Genomic DNA, 15,446 nt, shown 5'->3' with positions numbered 1-15,446 from the left:
TTGTTTTATATGTACCGTGTCGTGAAAATTCTATTTATAGGTATAATAATTGATCCTTGATTCGAAGAATTTACATTCGAAAAATATATTTTAACAATGCTGGTGAAAGTTATCCGCAGTGAGCTGAAATTTTTATTCTTATCGTTTTAATTAAATTAACCGACAACTCAATGATTTGTCCCTTATACGTGTCGTCGACATGTACAATTATTCAGACAATATTTTATATTTTGTTTTTTATTTTTTTTTTTTTTATTTTTAAATTTATTATTTATCATTCATGGCTATTGCGAAGGTGTTCCGGATTTATAGTTTCGTCAAGTTTTGTGCCCTTATTGAGACGAAGGTGCAGTAATTATGCCTAGAAATCATTAGGTTGATGGAAACGAAGACCGTTGACGTCACCGTCGGTTACCTCCGCGGGGTATCATCGTAGTCGATCGATCGGCCGCTTTCTATCAACCGAACATCGTATACTTCGCTTGAATCACCCTTTTTGCACAAAAAAAGAAGACAGAAGAAGAAATCCTGAGAAACCGATGTATAAAGGATCGCGTTCGTCTGCATTTGGCGCTCACGTTTATTAAATTCAGTTTCAATATCAGTGACGGTCATCAGGAAATATTTATGAATATACTGAATTATACATATTCCTGCTATTGCTGTAGGTTGTATGTGTAACTTGTATAGAGAAAACGACGTCGACAGCGCGGGAATGAATGTTGAATTTGAAAGGCGGAAATTGTCGCGGAAACGTAGAAGGTTTCGATTACAAAACGTGCAGTGCAAGTTGTCTTTTTCAAACCTCGGGCGAATGTATTTATTGAAGAACAAACAAAGGATTTCAACCCGTTGTATGTTACACCTGTATATTTGCGATAAATCCAAAAGACTAAGTGATGATCTTAAAGCTCGCATGGTATATTTATCGTTAACCATGCAAGACTGATTTTCAAGATGTGCAAACAATAAAAATGTGCGAAATTAATTTTAATTTCAACACCGACTTCAAGGAAGTGCCGCTGAGTAGAATTAAGTTCGTTTAACCACTTGATTATACACGAAAACAAATCAAACATCTGTATTTTCATTGTTTCAGGGTCTCAATGGGCGCCTGGCTTTCGCTATTGCGGCCGCAGCCCTTGGCTCGTCTTTCCAGCACGGTTACAACACCGGAGTTGTGAATTCGCCGGAAAAGGTGAGATTTAGAAATTTCTATTTTTTGATATTTTTACATTTTTACCCACATTTCACTCGTAATGAATTATTTATAGAAAAAGTTAAACCTCTGCCTAAGTTTCGCAAGCCTCGATGAAAAATCCGACTCATAAACGCAGATAATATATAAATATGACCGACAAGTAATCTTCGTGATTTATATAAACTTTTTACATGCTAACTATAGAGGTTACTAAACTTTGATTTAGGTTTTCTTTTTATCATGGTTCTGCTGTAATGTTATCTACGTGAAGATGAGTATTCAGAATTCAATTCCCGTCAGTCATAAGATCGCTCATTTTATAACTCGAGGTCGGTTATACTGTAGCAATAGTTCAAAAGCCATAGATATAGCGTAAAATCACGCAATAAACGTCGACTAATTTGTGGAGTAGTCGATAAAGAATTGACTTTTGCTTTGCAGCTTATTACGGCGTGGATAACAGACGTGAACGGAAATCGGACGAATATTCGTCCGACGGAATCGGAGGTGACGACAATATGGTCTACGGCAGTTGCGATATTTTGCATCGGTGGAATGATAGGCGGATCCCTGATCAGCGTGGTGGCGGACAAACTCGGCAGAAAGGGAGGCCTGCTAGCCAACAACGTCCTGGTCCTCCTCACCGTGCTGTTCGAAGGTCCGGCTAAGGCTGCCGGAAGCTACGAGATGCTGATTATTGGCAGATTTTTCATCGGCATAAATTCGGGCTTAAATGCCGGCCTGGCACCGATGTATCTTGCAGAAATATCTCCGGTTCATTTGCGGGGCGCGGTCGGGACCGTTTATCAGCTGGTCATCACCATCTCGATCTTGACTTCCCAAATCCTTGGAATGGAGACACTTCTCGGGACAGCCGAGCAGTGGCCTCTACTTCTCTCCCTGACGATCGTTCCAGCGATATTTCAACTCGCCACTTTACCTATTTGCCCGGAAAGTCCGAAATACCTTTTGCTCAGCAAGGGACAGGATTTGAAGGCCCAGAAAGGTGAGGATTCACCGATCGTAAATCGGCCAGACATTAATCACCTGTAATTAACAAAAAGACAAAAATCAAAGTCAATACAATACCCATACATCGCTTTACGGCCTAGATACGTTACGGAAAAGTTAGCCATAAAACGAAAAGTCGTGTAACGAATCAATTATTTTTTCACCAACCCATACAAAGTCAACTGGATCTATTGCAATTTTTTCTAAAATAATATAGTTTTTAATTCATAAAGCATTTTATTCTGTTCTATTTCTTACAAAAATGCTTACCTAGCCGTAAATCTACAAAGTACCGTAATTAAAAAAGGACGTTCTGGTGAAATGCCGTATGAAGAGCGGCCCTATAGAGAGGTGTAGATGAAACCGAAGCATCACGTCGAACGATTTTTCAAATTATCACAGTTTTGAGAAATCGTAATTATTATCTACAAGTTAAACCGCACAGATATACTGACCAATATTTTTTTCGCTGTTTTCCAGCCCTGGCCTGGCTCCGTGGCACGATCGAAGTTCAGGATGAGATGGAAGAAATGCGAGCCGAATACGAGTCGCTTAAGATGATTCCGACGGTGACGCTGCGGGAATTATTCGTCAATTCGGCACTCAGAATTCCGATAATAATATCGATAGTGATTATGCTCGCCCAACAGTTCTGCGGTATAAACGCCGTGATGATATTCTCAACAAACATATTCAGAGCCGCTGGTCTCGACCCGATATCGGCCCAGTACGCGACCCTTGGAACCAGCGGTATCAACGTACTCATGACAGTGGTGTCTCTTGTCCTGGTGGAAAAAGCCGGTAGGAAAACTTTGCTGCTCGTCGGTTTCAGCGGAATGTTCGTCAGCAGTATTGTCCTAACAGCCTGTCTCGCTTTCGCGGTAAGTTGACGAAATTAGCTCTCGGTTTTTCGCCGAATATTATATCTACGACGTAATTGACTTGCATTAAAACATGCACCTATAATTTATAGCGTCTAAGGAATCTAACTTACTGACGTTTTTATTTTTCAACTTTCTTACAGGAGACCGTTCCCGTTGTGGCTAACTTGTCCATCTTCGTTGCGATCATGTTCGTCCTGTTCTTCGCTGTCGGACCCGGAAGTATACCCTGGTTCTTGGTCTCCGAGCTATTTTCCCAGGGCGCAAGACCCGCGGCAACCGCTGTGGCGATCTTCACCAACTGGGCAGCCAATTTCGTTGTCAGTATGGGATTTCTGCCGCTTAAGAACCTTCTGGGAGGTTACGTCTTCCTTATATTTGCCGGCCTCCAAATGGTGTTCATACTTTTCGTATGGAGAAAAGTACCGGAGACAAAGAACAAGACCATGGAGGAGATCAGCAGCATGTTCAGACAGATTTCTTATCAATGAGAACAAGTTTGTTGATAGAATTAGGTGTAAAAGTTACACCTCGTTAAGAAACGAACTTCGGTATCGAATCCGATCGCTGCGACGTCCGGAATCCCATTTCCTGACCGTTATGTGCACTGAGATTATTGAGGAGTCATACCGGTATTTTTTGATCTTTACAATCCATACGTAATGCGGGACGAGTGCTACACGTCGATTGATAAATTACATTGTATGAAGAAGAAAACAAAATGGAGTAAATTACAAGGTCAAATGACAGTCGGGATGTGTTGGATTCCGAGCAGATTGTGTTCCGATCTTTACATAATTAAAAGAAAAACAGTTTAGTTCCTATTTATTTTTGGAGCCAAAACTTAGTATCCAAAATGGACAAACGAATGTCGCACATATTATTATCAAATAATCCTGGAAATATAAAATGCGTCAAGAGAATGGCGTGGACGTGTAGTCAGTATTTCCTCATATTGGGGGAGAGTGAAGGGGGGAGACTTGTACAGCTTTGAAAGCTTTTGGATTTTTTTTTTTTAATGCAATCTAGTCGCGTGAAATGTACCTCTTTGGACGTTACCTTGAGAAGTTCGTATGATGATATGTAAAATTGAAAGAATATCTGATTGAATCGGTAATTATAATAAAACGGTACAGGCAATTTTGTGGAGAGGCGTCGCGCGTATTATCCGTGTACGTAAATTTGTTTGAAAAGCTCGATGGAAAGATTAAACAGGTAATATATTTATATAAATATATGTATATATGTACATTATGTGTTATGTTGTGAAATGATGTTTGTCGCTTTGTCTATTGTATTTGTATCTTGTGTGATATGAAAATGTGACAAACGTAATACATTTCACATAGGTATATATACATACATATAAATACTTACTCAAAAAGCATCTGTGTCATGATTGTAAATACAACAGTTTGATGTATAAAACTGTATAGCTTGTAGTTAATAGTAATTATTATTATTATATTTATGTATAGGGATAACAATAATAACAATAATGACATAAGTAATTATATAAGATGTGCACAATGATGTTGTTTTACATATTTTGCAAGAATTATTTATTCAAAACAAAAAACAACTATGAGCAAACAAAGCTAGAAAAAGAAAATTTAATAACATTATGGAGAATTCTTTGATCGGCTGGTAGAAATCAAAAATAAAGAAACAAGCTAAAAATAAATGGAATATTTATTTCGTAAGATATATTTGAATCGCGGCTTGCTTTGAATTGTGTTTGACGTGCGATTCTTTTAGTACATATATGTATTATGTATATATATACATACACACACATATGTATACATATATTTATATAGGTATGCATAGTGCTCAAATATCATAATTGTTTCTGACTTGGATTCGTGAAATAAATAATTTTAAATTAAAAAAACACCATGTAACATGGAAGATAGGCTGAATTGAAATACGGCAGATATTTTTTTGGAAAATATTTGAATGATTATAGATTTAGTAAAAATATATACCTATATAGATTGAAATATTTATTGCGACAAATTTCGCAGTCAAAATATTAGTCGATGTTTCCCTGTAATAGGATCAAAAATTTTAGCGAGTTGCTTTCGATTGAAAAAATATCGTGAGGGTAGAGAAATTATGATAAATTAAACGAGTTGTAGGTTATTTTTAGAAAAAAATTATATATGAATACCTGAGTTGAAAATTTTAGTAAAATTTGACTGTGAGCAGTCTGCCTATAAAGAATTGTTAACAAATGGAAATTATTTTGTAAGCTTACAGAATATGCCATTTTATTGATTATTGTATAAGTTTTGCAATGCAGTTATAGCATTTAGTGTAGCGGGTGTTCTTTTATATACAAGACGAGTGACTTTAGTTACTATTAAACAATATATTGTATAACATTTTAACATCGAATGATCGATGGTAACAATTTCATCAACTCACGATTCAGTAGCAAACCGAAAGTGTATGTATCTATACGTAAATTGAAATTATACGTTGAATATTAAAGAATTTTGATAATAAGTTCTCCGAAAGAAACCAACAATTTTTACCGGTCATTATATTCATTATCTTCGTCTCAGAATATCATCACATCATTTTTGTATGGCAATTCCACGTCTTATAGGTATTTACTGTATCGTTAATACTCATCAAAGCACGATTGTAAAATCGTATTGTCATGTTTAATAGAATATGTTCAGAATTCATGTCTCGTTTTCATCGCTACACGCATATTTTAGATACAATATACAGTTGTGAAAATAAAATATAACATCCGATAATGGTGACCGTTGAATGATTTCTAATGCGTATTCCTCACCATTTTATTTATTTTTTTTAAACAAAAACTCGGACTGCATTGAGCTTATTGATTCAAGCCACAATGATTGTGCCTCAACAATATCTGATATTACTAGCCTCGCTTTATATTACCCCTTTACTTTGATAATTATATTTACGTTCATTATTATTTTTTTTGTTTCAATACAATGCATTGCAGCTGGGCTGCCCCAGAGTATTTTTTCTGGCTAAACAAAAACTTATTGGAGTAGTTGCGTATTCCAGACTGATGGCGGTTCGAATTGCCGTTGAATGATTGCCAATTAAAATATTGCGAGAAAAGGATTTTAAGGTATTTTGTAGGTCAAGCAAACTACGTTACACAATCCGCTTACTGTGATTCTCAATCTTCCATTCGTCTGGTATATTCGAGTCATCGCCGCACAGCATATGAATGAAAAGATTCTTCGATGCAAGTTTCAGATTGGTTTTCCGTGTCTTCACTGAACCCGGTTTATTTAAAATGGAATTAATTACCTGGGCTTGTAGTAAGTGACTAACTGATTGTTGTGCTAAGCTCCTCATTTTATAAGTAGTATCTGGATACATCTGCAACGATCAAAGTTGCCTTATTATAGTATTTGATTCGTTATTGCATAAATTTCATCTTTATCTGGAAGACATTGAGTTAATTTTATATTTCTGTGAAAAACGCTCAATAAATTTTAGATTCACAATTGGTATTGCAGATTAATAATTACATCCTTGACGAATCATTTGCTGCATCCTGAAATGAAACAGGCTGTCCGGCACGGATGATCGCTATCACTCTTTCTAACGTGATATACCGTGAGTTTCTGTATACTTATATGTATACGTGTCCCTGCGCCTGACCACTGAGAAAGGCAACTGGCAATAATTTTTTAAATTTAAGTTGAACTCCGCGTCCGGTGCATTGAATTTGAAAAACAATAATTGACGTTTGGATGCGGTACTCAACCTGAATATGAGTGATAGTAATTCCAGTTGCTTTTTTCAGTGCATCAAGCGCACGACTGTTCCGCATATACGGAAACTCACGGTATACCACGGATTGGAAATCTACAACATCTTTTGGCCCTGAAAATGGAACAAAACTGTACTTCAATATATGCTACACGCTAGTATTGAGCTAAGCTATATTTTGACTGGACGAACTGCGTGCATAGAAAGGTCGGATTTTTCTCGAGATTTTGTTAGCTCAAACGCTGTTGCGGTGCCAGTTGACAGATTCTACACGGCCTAAATCTCACCGTGGAGCGTATTATAAGTATAAATGAAAATGTTCGCGACGACGTCGCACATTTCTTTCTGTTTCAAGATGACATATATGTACCAAAGATATAGCGAGATTCGTCAGTTGAACAAATGAAAAAATAATCAAGAAGGTAGTGATTTGATCGTTTGTCGTTTGTTTGTACTCAGACGCCACAGATTAGTCCGTACACCATTGAATTGGGTATTTGCATGGTTTTTATATTTCTTAACTTTTGATGTTTTTCGATTCTATAAATTTTTTTAGAATTTTTGAAAAAAAAATATTTTGTTTTTGTTTATAAGTATTTAAATAATTTAATAAATAAAAAAAAGGCAATATTTAAATGAATAAGTAGCTCCATCTCGCGTATGTGACGTCACAATGCTGAATTTTTTTGAAATTTTTAGCGCCAAGTTCTCCTGTAAGCACGCCGTACGTGTAATCAGCTGTTGCTCTGTGTTGTGATTGATGAAAAGAACGTCTGATAGTGCTGTTTATTATAAACTAAAGTTATTAAATTATTTAATATGTTATTAAAAAACGATTTTTGTTGGTGTATAGTACCATTTTGTGAAAATACTCAAACTAATGCTTGCTTAACATTCTTAGTATAATAACATTGACGTGATCATAACCTCCACACAATTATCCGTGTGAGTTAAAAAAAAAAAAACACCACACAAAAATTGATTTCTATTTTAATTATTTTCACCGAAGTCTGACATTAATTATACAATGTATCAAACTTAAAGTTTAAAAAACTTACTTAAAATTTTTTTAGCGCTAGAAAATATTGTACATTACTCTTTGAGGATTCAAATAAACGCGCCAGTAGCAGCACAATGACGTCAAACCAATCACATTCCGTTTTATGTCACGTGACTTTTATGTGATTTAGGACCACTTTTATTTATTAAATTATTTAAATATTTATAAACAAAAACAAAATATTTTTTTTTCAAAAATTCTAAAAAAATTTATAGAATCGAAAAACATCAAAAGTTAAGAAATATAAAAATTATGCAAATACCCAATTGTAGAGAATTTTCCATCGTCAAGTTTGTTGGTTCGACCGTTGACTGAAGACTGTAAAGACAGTTACCCCTGGGTAAATTTTTGTGTACCAGTTTTCGACGGGCAAGTGGGCCCAGGTGGGTCTGGGAGCGTAGGAGGTTTCTGCTCTATCGACTCTACCTAATGGGCTTCTACCGACATTCGGAGCAGCCAAAGTAGCGTCGGTATGGAAGCTTCAGATTGAGACGGTACGAAGTGAGTACGTAAAACTATGTACCGATTGTGAATGCTAGTAAGATATCTTTATCGACACAGTCATTATTTTATTCCAATAATACGGATATGCCTTTCCAATGTGACATAATTTTCCTAAAATCGCTTGCCCTTATTTCTCTGTATTCGACCAAAATGCCTTGCAGAATTAAATACAGCGAATTAATATGAGACATGAAAAATTTTCATAATTATCCAAATAATTATATTTGTTACAATCATTATATAAAAACAACAGTTTCGATTCCTGGCTCCGTCGTTAATTTTTCAAATCACCAAAAATTTTCGAATTTACATTCTCTAGCTTTTCTCTTCTCGCTAAAATGGATATGACGTATTTTCGTATCACTTCATAGACGGCCGGGACCGTCTTATGTGGCTTTTAACAAGTAGTGTCATACACTTGTAAACATGTCACATACGCACAAAGATTTATAATTGTGCTTTTTGAGACGAATTTCATAATGTATACTTATTATTAGTTCCTTATTCATCTGAATTGTATAATATAAAAGATCATGCAATAGATTGTGAGGTAAATACTTGAAACTTATAATTGTGATTACTGTTTCGCATATTGATGACGTACTTATGATGTCAATTATTAGCTACTCGTTTGCTCTCGAGCATTTCCAGGGGACGCCACGAGGAGGCCAACTGACATTGCCTCCCATAGGTCGATTAGCTCGATCATCCCCGTGAGGAGACGTGAAACCGCGACCTAAAAATGTCGATCAGGTGGGGGGGGGGGAAATTTCTTTTTAATATCATAATTAATAACTCCTATTGATTTACAGAATTCCCATTATAAATTGCGAATATTCCGAGATTTCTTTTTAATATCATAATTAATAACTCCTATTGATTTACAGAATTCCCATTTTAAATCGCGAATATTCCGAGAACAGTGATGGATAAGGCGAGTTCTATTTCCAGCACCACTGAGAGAGTTACGTAAATGTTAACAACTGCAATGAATTCAACGTGAAGAAAATACGTATGTAACATATTTTCAAAAAAGTTGATTGTTCAAGAGCCGTTTAACAAGTTACATTGACGGGTATCCCTCGAATACTAATAAGTATTTTCAGTAAAAATTAGGACAAATCAAGAATATAGTGTAAGGATTATTATCATTTTTATTTTGTTACATTTTACCAAGAAGATTATGAGAAAATTATAAACAATTATAGAAATTGTATTAGCGCATTGATAGCTACTGAATTTAGGTTTGCGCGAAAAATGAAACAAAATATTTTATTGTAAACATGACAAGTTTAAAAAATTTTAGATAAAATAAAATTACAATTGCCATTACATTTAATAAAAATGTTATACTCACCGTGCACAAATAGTAAGATAGCTTTTTAACTTCCCGTTTCTCTGATTTGAGAGAAAATAGGAAGTTATTGTAATCACCCCGAAAATGAAAAGCTGAGTTCTCACTAGATCACCACGTTTTGAGGTCCGGAGAATCACCTCCAATCATTTTCAAATGGACGTCTGTGTGTGTGTTTGTATGTACGGATGTATGTAAGTATGTAGTACGTGCGCGATCAATTTTTTGTCCGATATTTCGGGAACGAGTGGTTAGATTTTGATGAACTTGGTCTTAATCGACGCACCTCTTTCAGACTTAGACCTGACTAGATTTTGGCTGTGATTGGTTTAGTGGTTTTCGAATATTTTGAAATACCGAATTCTTTTTTTGTGATTTTCATATACAATATCGAATGGGCGTCAATTTTGGTACAAGAAATTATTATAACGTCGAATAATGTGCACTGAGAGAAATTTTTAATTCAGGTTATCGCTCACTCCTTAACTATTTTTATTTTTTACCGCAATCGAAAAATATAGTTCTAGGTAGAGAAAGAAAATTAGATTTCTAGCTGTTACCGGAAAGTCCAGTATACGTTACTATTCTTTCTCATTGCGACCACTGTTAGTATATTTTCTTGCAACTGTTGCGAAAATTGAACGCTTGTGCAACGATAAATCGACGTTACAGCCTAGTTTAGCTAAAAAAGTAGAGTAAACCGGACAAACTGATTTTGAGTTGCAATAACCAAAAAAGGAGCGACGATAGCGCAAAATGGTTAGGCGTACCTCGTTTTTCGTAATTCCGGCAATATTCAAACAGTTTTTTTTTTAACGATACCTGTTTCACAGAATTTTTCTAGTTACTGTAACAAACGAAATTTTTCTCAGTGCATAATCAAAAAAAGCGATGAGCTTTTTGCTGAGATTCGGTCTGCTGCTACTATATACCTTCCATTCGTCGTATTCTTACATGCGACAGTCTTTATTACAAACAAATCGAGTCACTGAAATGATTTAATTAGTACAATGACAACTAAAAAGGCCAATCGGTACTGTTAGAATGGTTGGGAAAAAACGAGACTCCAATAATTCTATTGGTATATTTATTATACAGAAATACGTTAAGTTAATATTCGAATATTCGGGACAACACCTGACATTCGTGGCGCTTTCTCTGCGATCTTGTTTTTGACTCCGTGTACGGAAAAACAACACTCTTGCTTCTCACACACTCACTCGGTATTAGAATACATACGTGTAGGTCAGATTCGGTTTCCGCAATGTCAGTATACATTACAGAGTGTAGATATATGTGTGTACAATATAAATGTATAGTACATACATCAACAGGTACAATAGAACAAAGTTGAATCTGAATATAATACAGTATACTGGTTTCGTCGACATTGTATAATAACTTGTAAGATACTTGACGTTTCATTTTTAACTACAAATGCACCAGCAGCAAATTTCTTCCCATATTGAGATTATGAGAACTTTACGCCAAGGTTTGAGTGAAACTCGACAACGAAGCGGAACTCATAATTTACGTATCGATCACTTATTTCCCAGCACGGCGTTAATTTTGCAGCCCTGATATTATTCTTCAAAGTAACAGGTGGCGAGGGTGCGTAAAGTGAGAAAATTATCATTCGCCGATCTGATTGACCGCTTTTTAAACTTGTCGACTCTGAAGAACGCCTGACAGACAGGCTATGATCAGGGCAATACAGGCGAGGCTCTTGATGCCAAGGACGCGATACGATCTAAGGAAACATCTGGCCCGTTAGAACATGACCATTATCAGCGCCGGCGACTTCTCATAATTTCTAGTGTGGAGCTGCGGCACGCCGGCGGGGGGAAGAGGAGTCGAATATTATTTTTTGGGTCTTATTTCTTTATTGCGAAGGTAGAACTTCTGACGGGGTTTTTCAATATAAATTCATCAATCATTTTATGGATGCTCAGATTTCCTGCGATTTCTCCATGTATATGGAGAATCGCAACGCTGTTCAAACGGTACTGCAGCATGGTTGACCTGAGATACGTTTTTAGTCGACCGAGAGCGGAAAAGGACCTCGATCACCGCACTGCAAGATGATGCAGGAATTGTTAGCGGAATTCTAATGAATTTCGAAAATGACGTAAGAATGTCGGCTGCAGATTTATGTTCTTTAAAAAATGTGACGACATCTTTCAAATTACGGACTTTCAAATTTCGAGTTTCAATTAAGTCGAGAAACATTTCGCGATGGCGTTGCGGCATGTCTCCATCAAAATCGTCTTTGTAAAATTCAACAACTTCTGCTACATTCTTTGTTCTGGCAGTGACAAAGTCTTCGCAAGTATTCAAAAATCGCATTGTTTCTGAACGATACCTCAATTGCAACGAAGTAATGACTTGGTCAAGAATCTCGTAGAAAATTTTTCGGTTGTATTATTCAGGTGTCTTAAACACGTGCACTTGAGCTTTCTCCAAACGTTTTGGGGCTCTACGGACGCGCGGTAATTTGGGTTCCTGCAAATCTAGATCTTTTGCCTCGTCTATCGCTTTTTTCCATATCGAATCAAGCAGGAAAAGCAAACAGAAAATTGTTATGATCATACTTGTGTAATTCAATGTGAGTCAGGAGAATTTTTGAGTGTGGAATTTCACACTCCAGGCATTTCGAGTGTGGAGATCTCCACACCTTCCACATAAGTGTAAGTCGCCTGCGGTGACGATTATATCTTCAAGTTTCTGGTAAATGGAAAGGCGTAAAAGAAGGAAGATTGACCGATTTTCCTATCCTTATATGTGCGCCTAATAACACATCAAATTTGCGGCCCAATGAAAATTTCGACACCGTAACGTTTTTACCAGTGATCGGCCAATTGATGTTCGTACGTAATGTGTAACTAATTTCGGTATATTTCACGCTGTCGAGTTTCTTCAATAATCTGTCGGGTTGCACCGAATCTGAGTCATGCTCGAATACAAATATCGTCCTGGTTTTATAGTTATTATTATTTGAACCGGACATACGGCAGAAAATCACGAAGGACGCAAATTCATGTCATGAGATACCGTCATTCCGGGAACGTTTGACGAAAAAATTCTTTCTTGTTTGTTATTACGCAGAATGATTTATATATAAACATGTAATTGTATTTTTTTCAGAACCTTTGGTGAGAAAATCTATTGTTTTCGATCACTGATTCGTCTTTGGTAGCTTCTCATATATTATGATCATATGTTCACGAAATGATATCAATGCTCGCGAATTGGCGAAACATGAAAAAACATTAATTTTTGGCGGTACATTCAAAATGTACAAACGTTTTTTACCACACCTAGCACTATTTATGATTGTTACGGTTATTCATTCTTCCTAAGGTTGATGCGTACCAACTACTGTAATCACGTGAGACCAAGTTACATTCGATATTTCAGGTTCCTGTTATGTTTTATTGAAAAGTATCGTTACAATACACCGGCTATTCCCCAAATGTTCACCAAGCAATTCAAAGACGAATGAAAAATTTGAACCGTCTGCTTTTCCTCTTATACCTCAGACTAGGTGGGTATGATCACCTCGTCATGTGAAATGAAATCGGAGAATCACAGTCGAATGAAATTTTCGATGCCCGACTGCTGGGTTTGAATTACTAGACCAGCGGATATACAGAAAATTGGGTACATGGCGTGATGCAGCAAAATCGTTGCGATCCTGCGGATTATCTGCTTCCGTATTCACTCGCCGAAAATAGCGAGAAGCGTTGCGATATACGAGAAAGCGGTTGATAACCCCTGGAATAAAGAATGGAAATCAGCAGGTTGAGCTAGTTTGTGAAAAAGTGAAAAGTATCCTGCAGGCTCGTCATGTACGTACAACTCCAAACGTTTCCAGGTTCAAGGGAGGAAGCAAGCCGTCGACTTTGATTATGACTGGATCATTGGCCCTCTGCATCATAATCAATACCGTGCGTTGCATCTTAGGCGATTTGCCCAGCCACTGGCCATGTAAAACGGATTCCGATACTCGTTGACTCTTCGGGGGAATTTGAAATTTATCATCGATTTCAATGACTAACCAACGTGCAGGTAATAACAACACATCGGTAATTCGATTGAGCTAAAAAAATGGTACGCAAAATTTTTTGATGATTTTTGAAGTACGGCAGAAAAATTGAAACAAGATATTCCATAAGTATCCAAGGTGGTCATGCCCCAATAAAATGACCGAAGGTGAGCTATCCTGTTTATTATCACTATCATTATCACGATCATTTTCGTTGTCGTTATTGTTACCATTATTATCATCATTGTTACATATGTGCCAAACGTGCTGCCGCAGAGCACAATTGGCCAAGTGATGCAATTGGCTGATTGTTGGAATTTTTCAGTTCACACGTGTACAAGTATTTCTGCCAATATTGCGAATTGGTTTCTTCCGGTGAACCTTGCAATTGGATTCTTCGATCGCAATCCGGGGATCGCCAGACTTCACAATTCAGCTGAGCATCAGCGCTAGTTTAGTGTTTGAATGAATATCACCAAGGTTGTTCCGTGTGATTGCTGTACCCTTATAATGATTACCCGATTCGTATACGCGCTACCCAATGCTCAATAACCAAAAACTGGTAATCCGGTACGTTCTCCGATGTGTAACGACTCACATGTATGTTTACGTCCATTGGTCACAGCACCGTGAATGTATCAACAGTGGAGGTTATCGCGTCGGATATTGATACAAGCTTTCATCTTTCGCAATAAAATCGAAAAAATGCCTCACCGTTGACACAACTTTCTCACATTCTCCTGATTCCCGTGAACAATGTCAAATTCTCTGATAGTTTCATGTTTATCCTGACTGTGGACACTGTTGTTGGATGACTGACAATATATTTGTACACATCCAACATTATACTCAACTCTTGCCAGACCTGATTAGAGAAACTCGACAAGAAAAACTGAAGTCACTTACCAACTCAGCCAAGTAGTCCGCTGGCCAGGCGTACAGAAAAAGATGGACCATGGACATCATCTCGAAGGCGATCACCTTGACGAAATCAAGTGAGTAGAATTGCCTCTGTATTGACATGGAATGCACAATAAAATTAAAAAATTTGACCCACTGCACAGATAATAGGCACCCAACGTTTCGGACCATATTAATTTTATGCGTCACAAATCAATCTTACAAAAGTGATCACGACTCCTCCAAACATAACGGCAGCGAAGTTCGATGCGGCCACCGCTAAAGCCATACGACCCACAGTCTTCGACAGTCTGCTCGCAAACCTGGATATTGTAAAAACGTTATCTAAACCCATTTGATTTTCTAGGAAATATCAACATTTTCAAGCTGGTGGCGTAGTAACAAAAGAGTTGACAACCTTTTTTTTCAACGCGACATCGATCATTTGAATTGCCCATGATTCCTCATTTCACCTGCTATACGAATAAACCGAAAAGACAAGCTGAACGCTTGTTTCGCAAAAACTAAAGTGTGTATTTCTCCGCAGAAAATAAAACTGCGAAGCAGGGAAATGTTGGAGAACACGCTTTTAATGTTGAGGCTTACATTGATGCTCTACTGCAGAATGCAGGGAAAGGTAATCGGCCTCGGAATGTAATTGCTGGAGATCTGTGACTTTTTCATTTTTTATGAAAAAATATCAAACTCACGAATGA

The 15,446-nt window shown here is 36.9% G+C and overlaps 2 protein-coding genes and 1 long non-coding RNA gene across 6 annotated transcripts in view; 1 reads left to right on the top strand and 2 right to left on the bottom strand.

Annotated features, from left to right (window-relative positions):
- Positions 1-5,864, top strand: part of LOC124302766 (solute carrier family 2, facilitated glucose transporter member 4-like) — a 34,883-nt gene extending 29,019 nt beyond the window's left edge. For all 4 annotated transcript variants that reach the window (XM_046759293.1, XM_046759294.1, XM_046759295.1 and 1 more), the window contains 4 exons: positions 1,100-1,198; positions 1,643-2,207; positions 2,693-3,093; positions 3,237-5,864. In XM_046759293.1, coding sequence (XP_046615249.1) covers positions 1,100-1,198; positions 1,643-2,207; positions 2,693-3,093; positions 3,237-3,584 — 1,413 coding nt within the window. In that variant the 3' untranslated portion in view covers positions 3,585-5,864. The remainder of the gene's footprint in view (positions 1-1,099; positions 1,199-1,642; positions 2,208-2,692; positions 3,094-3,236) is intronic.
- The window catches only part of LOC124302903 (uncharacterized), a 592,781-nt gene that overhangs the window by 562,301 nt on the left and 15,034 nt on the right, over positions 1-15,446 (bottom strand). The window contains exons 4-5 of the mRNA XM_046759472.1: positions 14,954-15,053; positions 14,737-14,841 (exon numbers count right to left, since the gene is read on the bottom strand). Of these exons, the coding sequence (XP_046615428.1) occupies positions 14,737-14,841; positions 14,954-15,053 (205 nt within the window). The remainder of the gene's footprint in view (positions 1-14,736; positions 14,842-14,953; positions 15,054-15,446) is intronic.
- Positions 5,640-6,674, bottom strand: LOC124302801 (uncharacterized). The gene is made up of 2 exons (XR_006907782.1): positions 6,624-6,674; positions 5,640-6,471 (listed from the first exon to the last, which is right to left on the bottom strand). It is a non-coding gene; the product is annotated as an uncharacterized LOC124302801 (long non-coding RNA).

Source organism: Neodiprion virginianus, chromosome 4 (assembly GCF_021901495.1).
Source record: "Neodiprion virginianus isolate iyNeoVirg1 chromosome 4, iyNeoVirg1.1, whole genome shotgun sequence".
Lineage (NCBI taxonomy): Eukaryota > Metazoa > Arthropoda > Insecta > Hymenoptera > Diprionidae > Neodiprion > Neodiprion virginianus.
The sequence above is the reverse complement of the archived record's forward strand: the minus strand, read 5'-3'. Positions and strand labels throughout refer to the sequence as shown.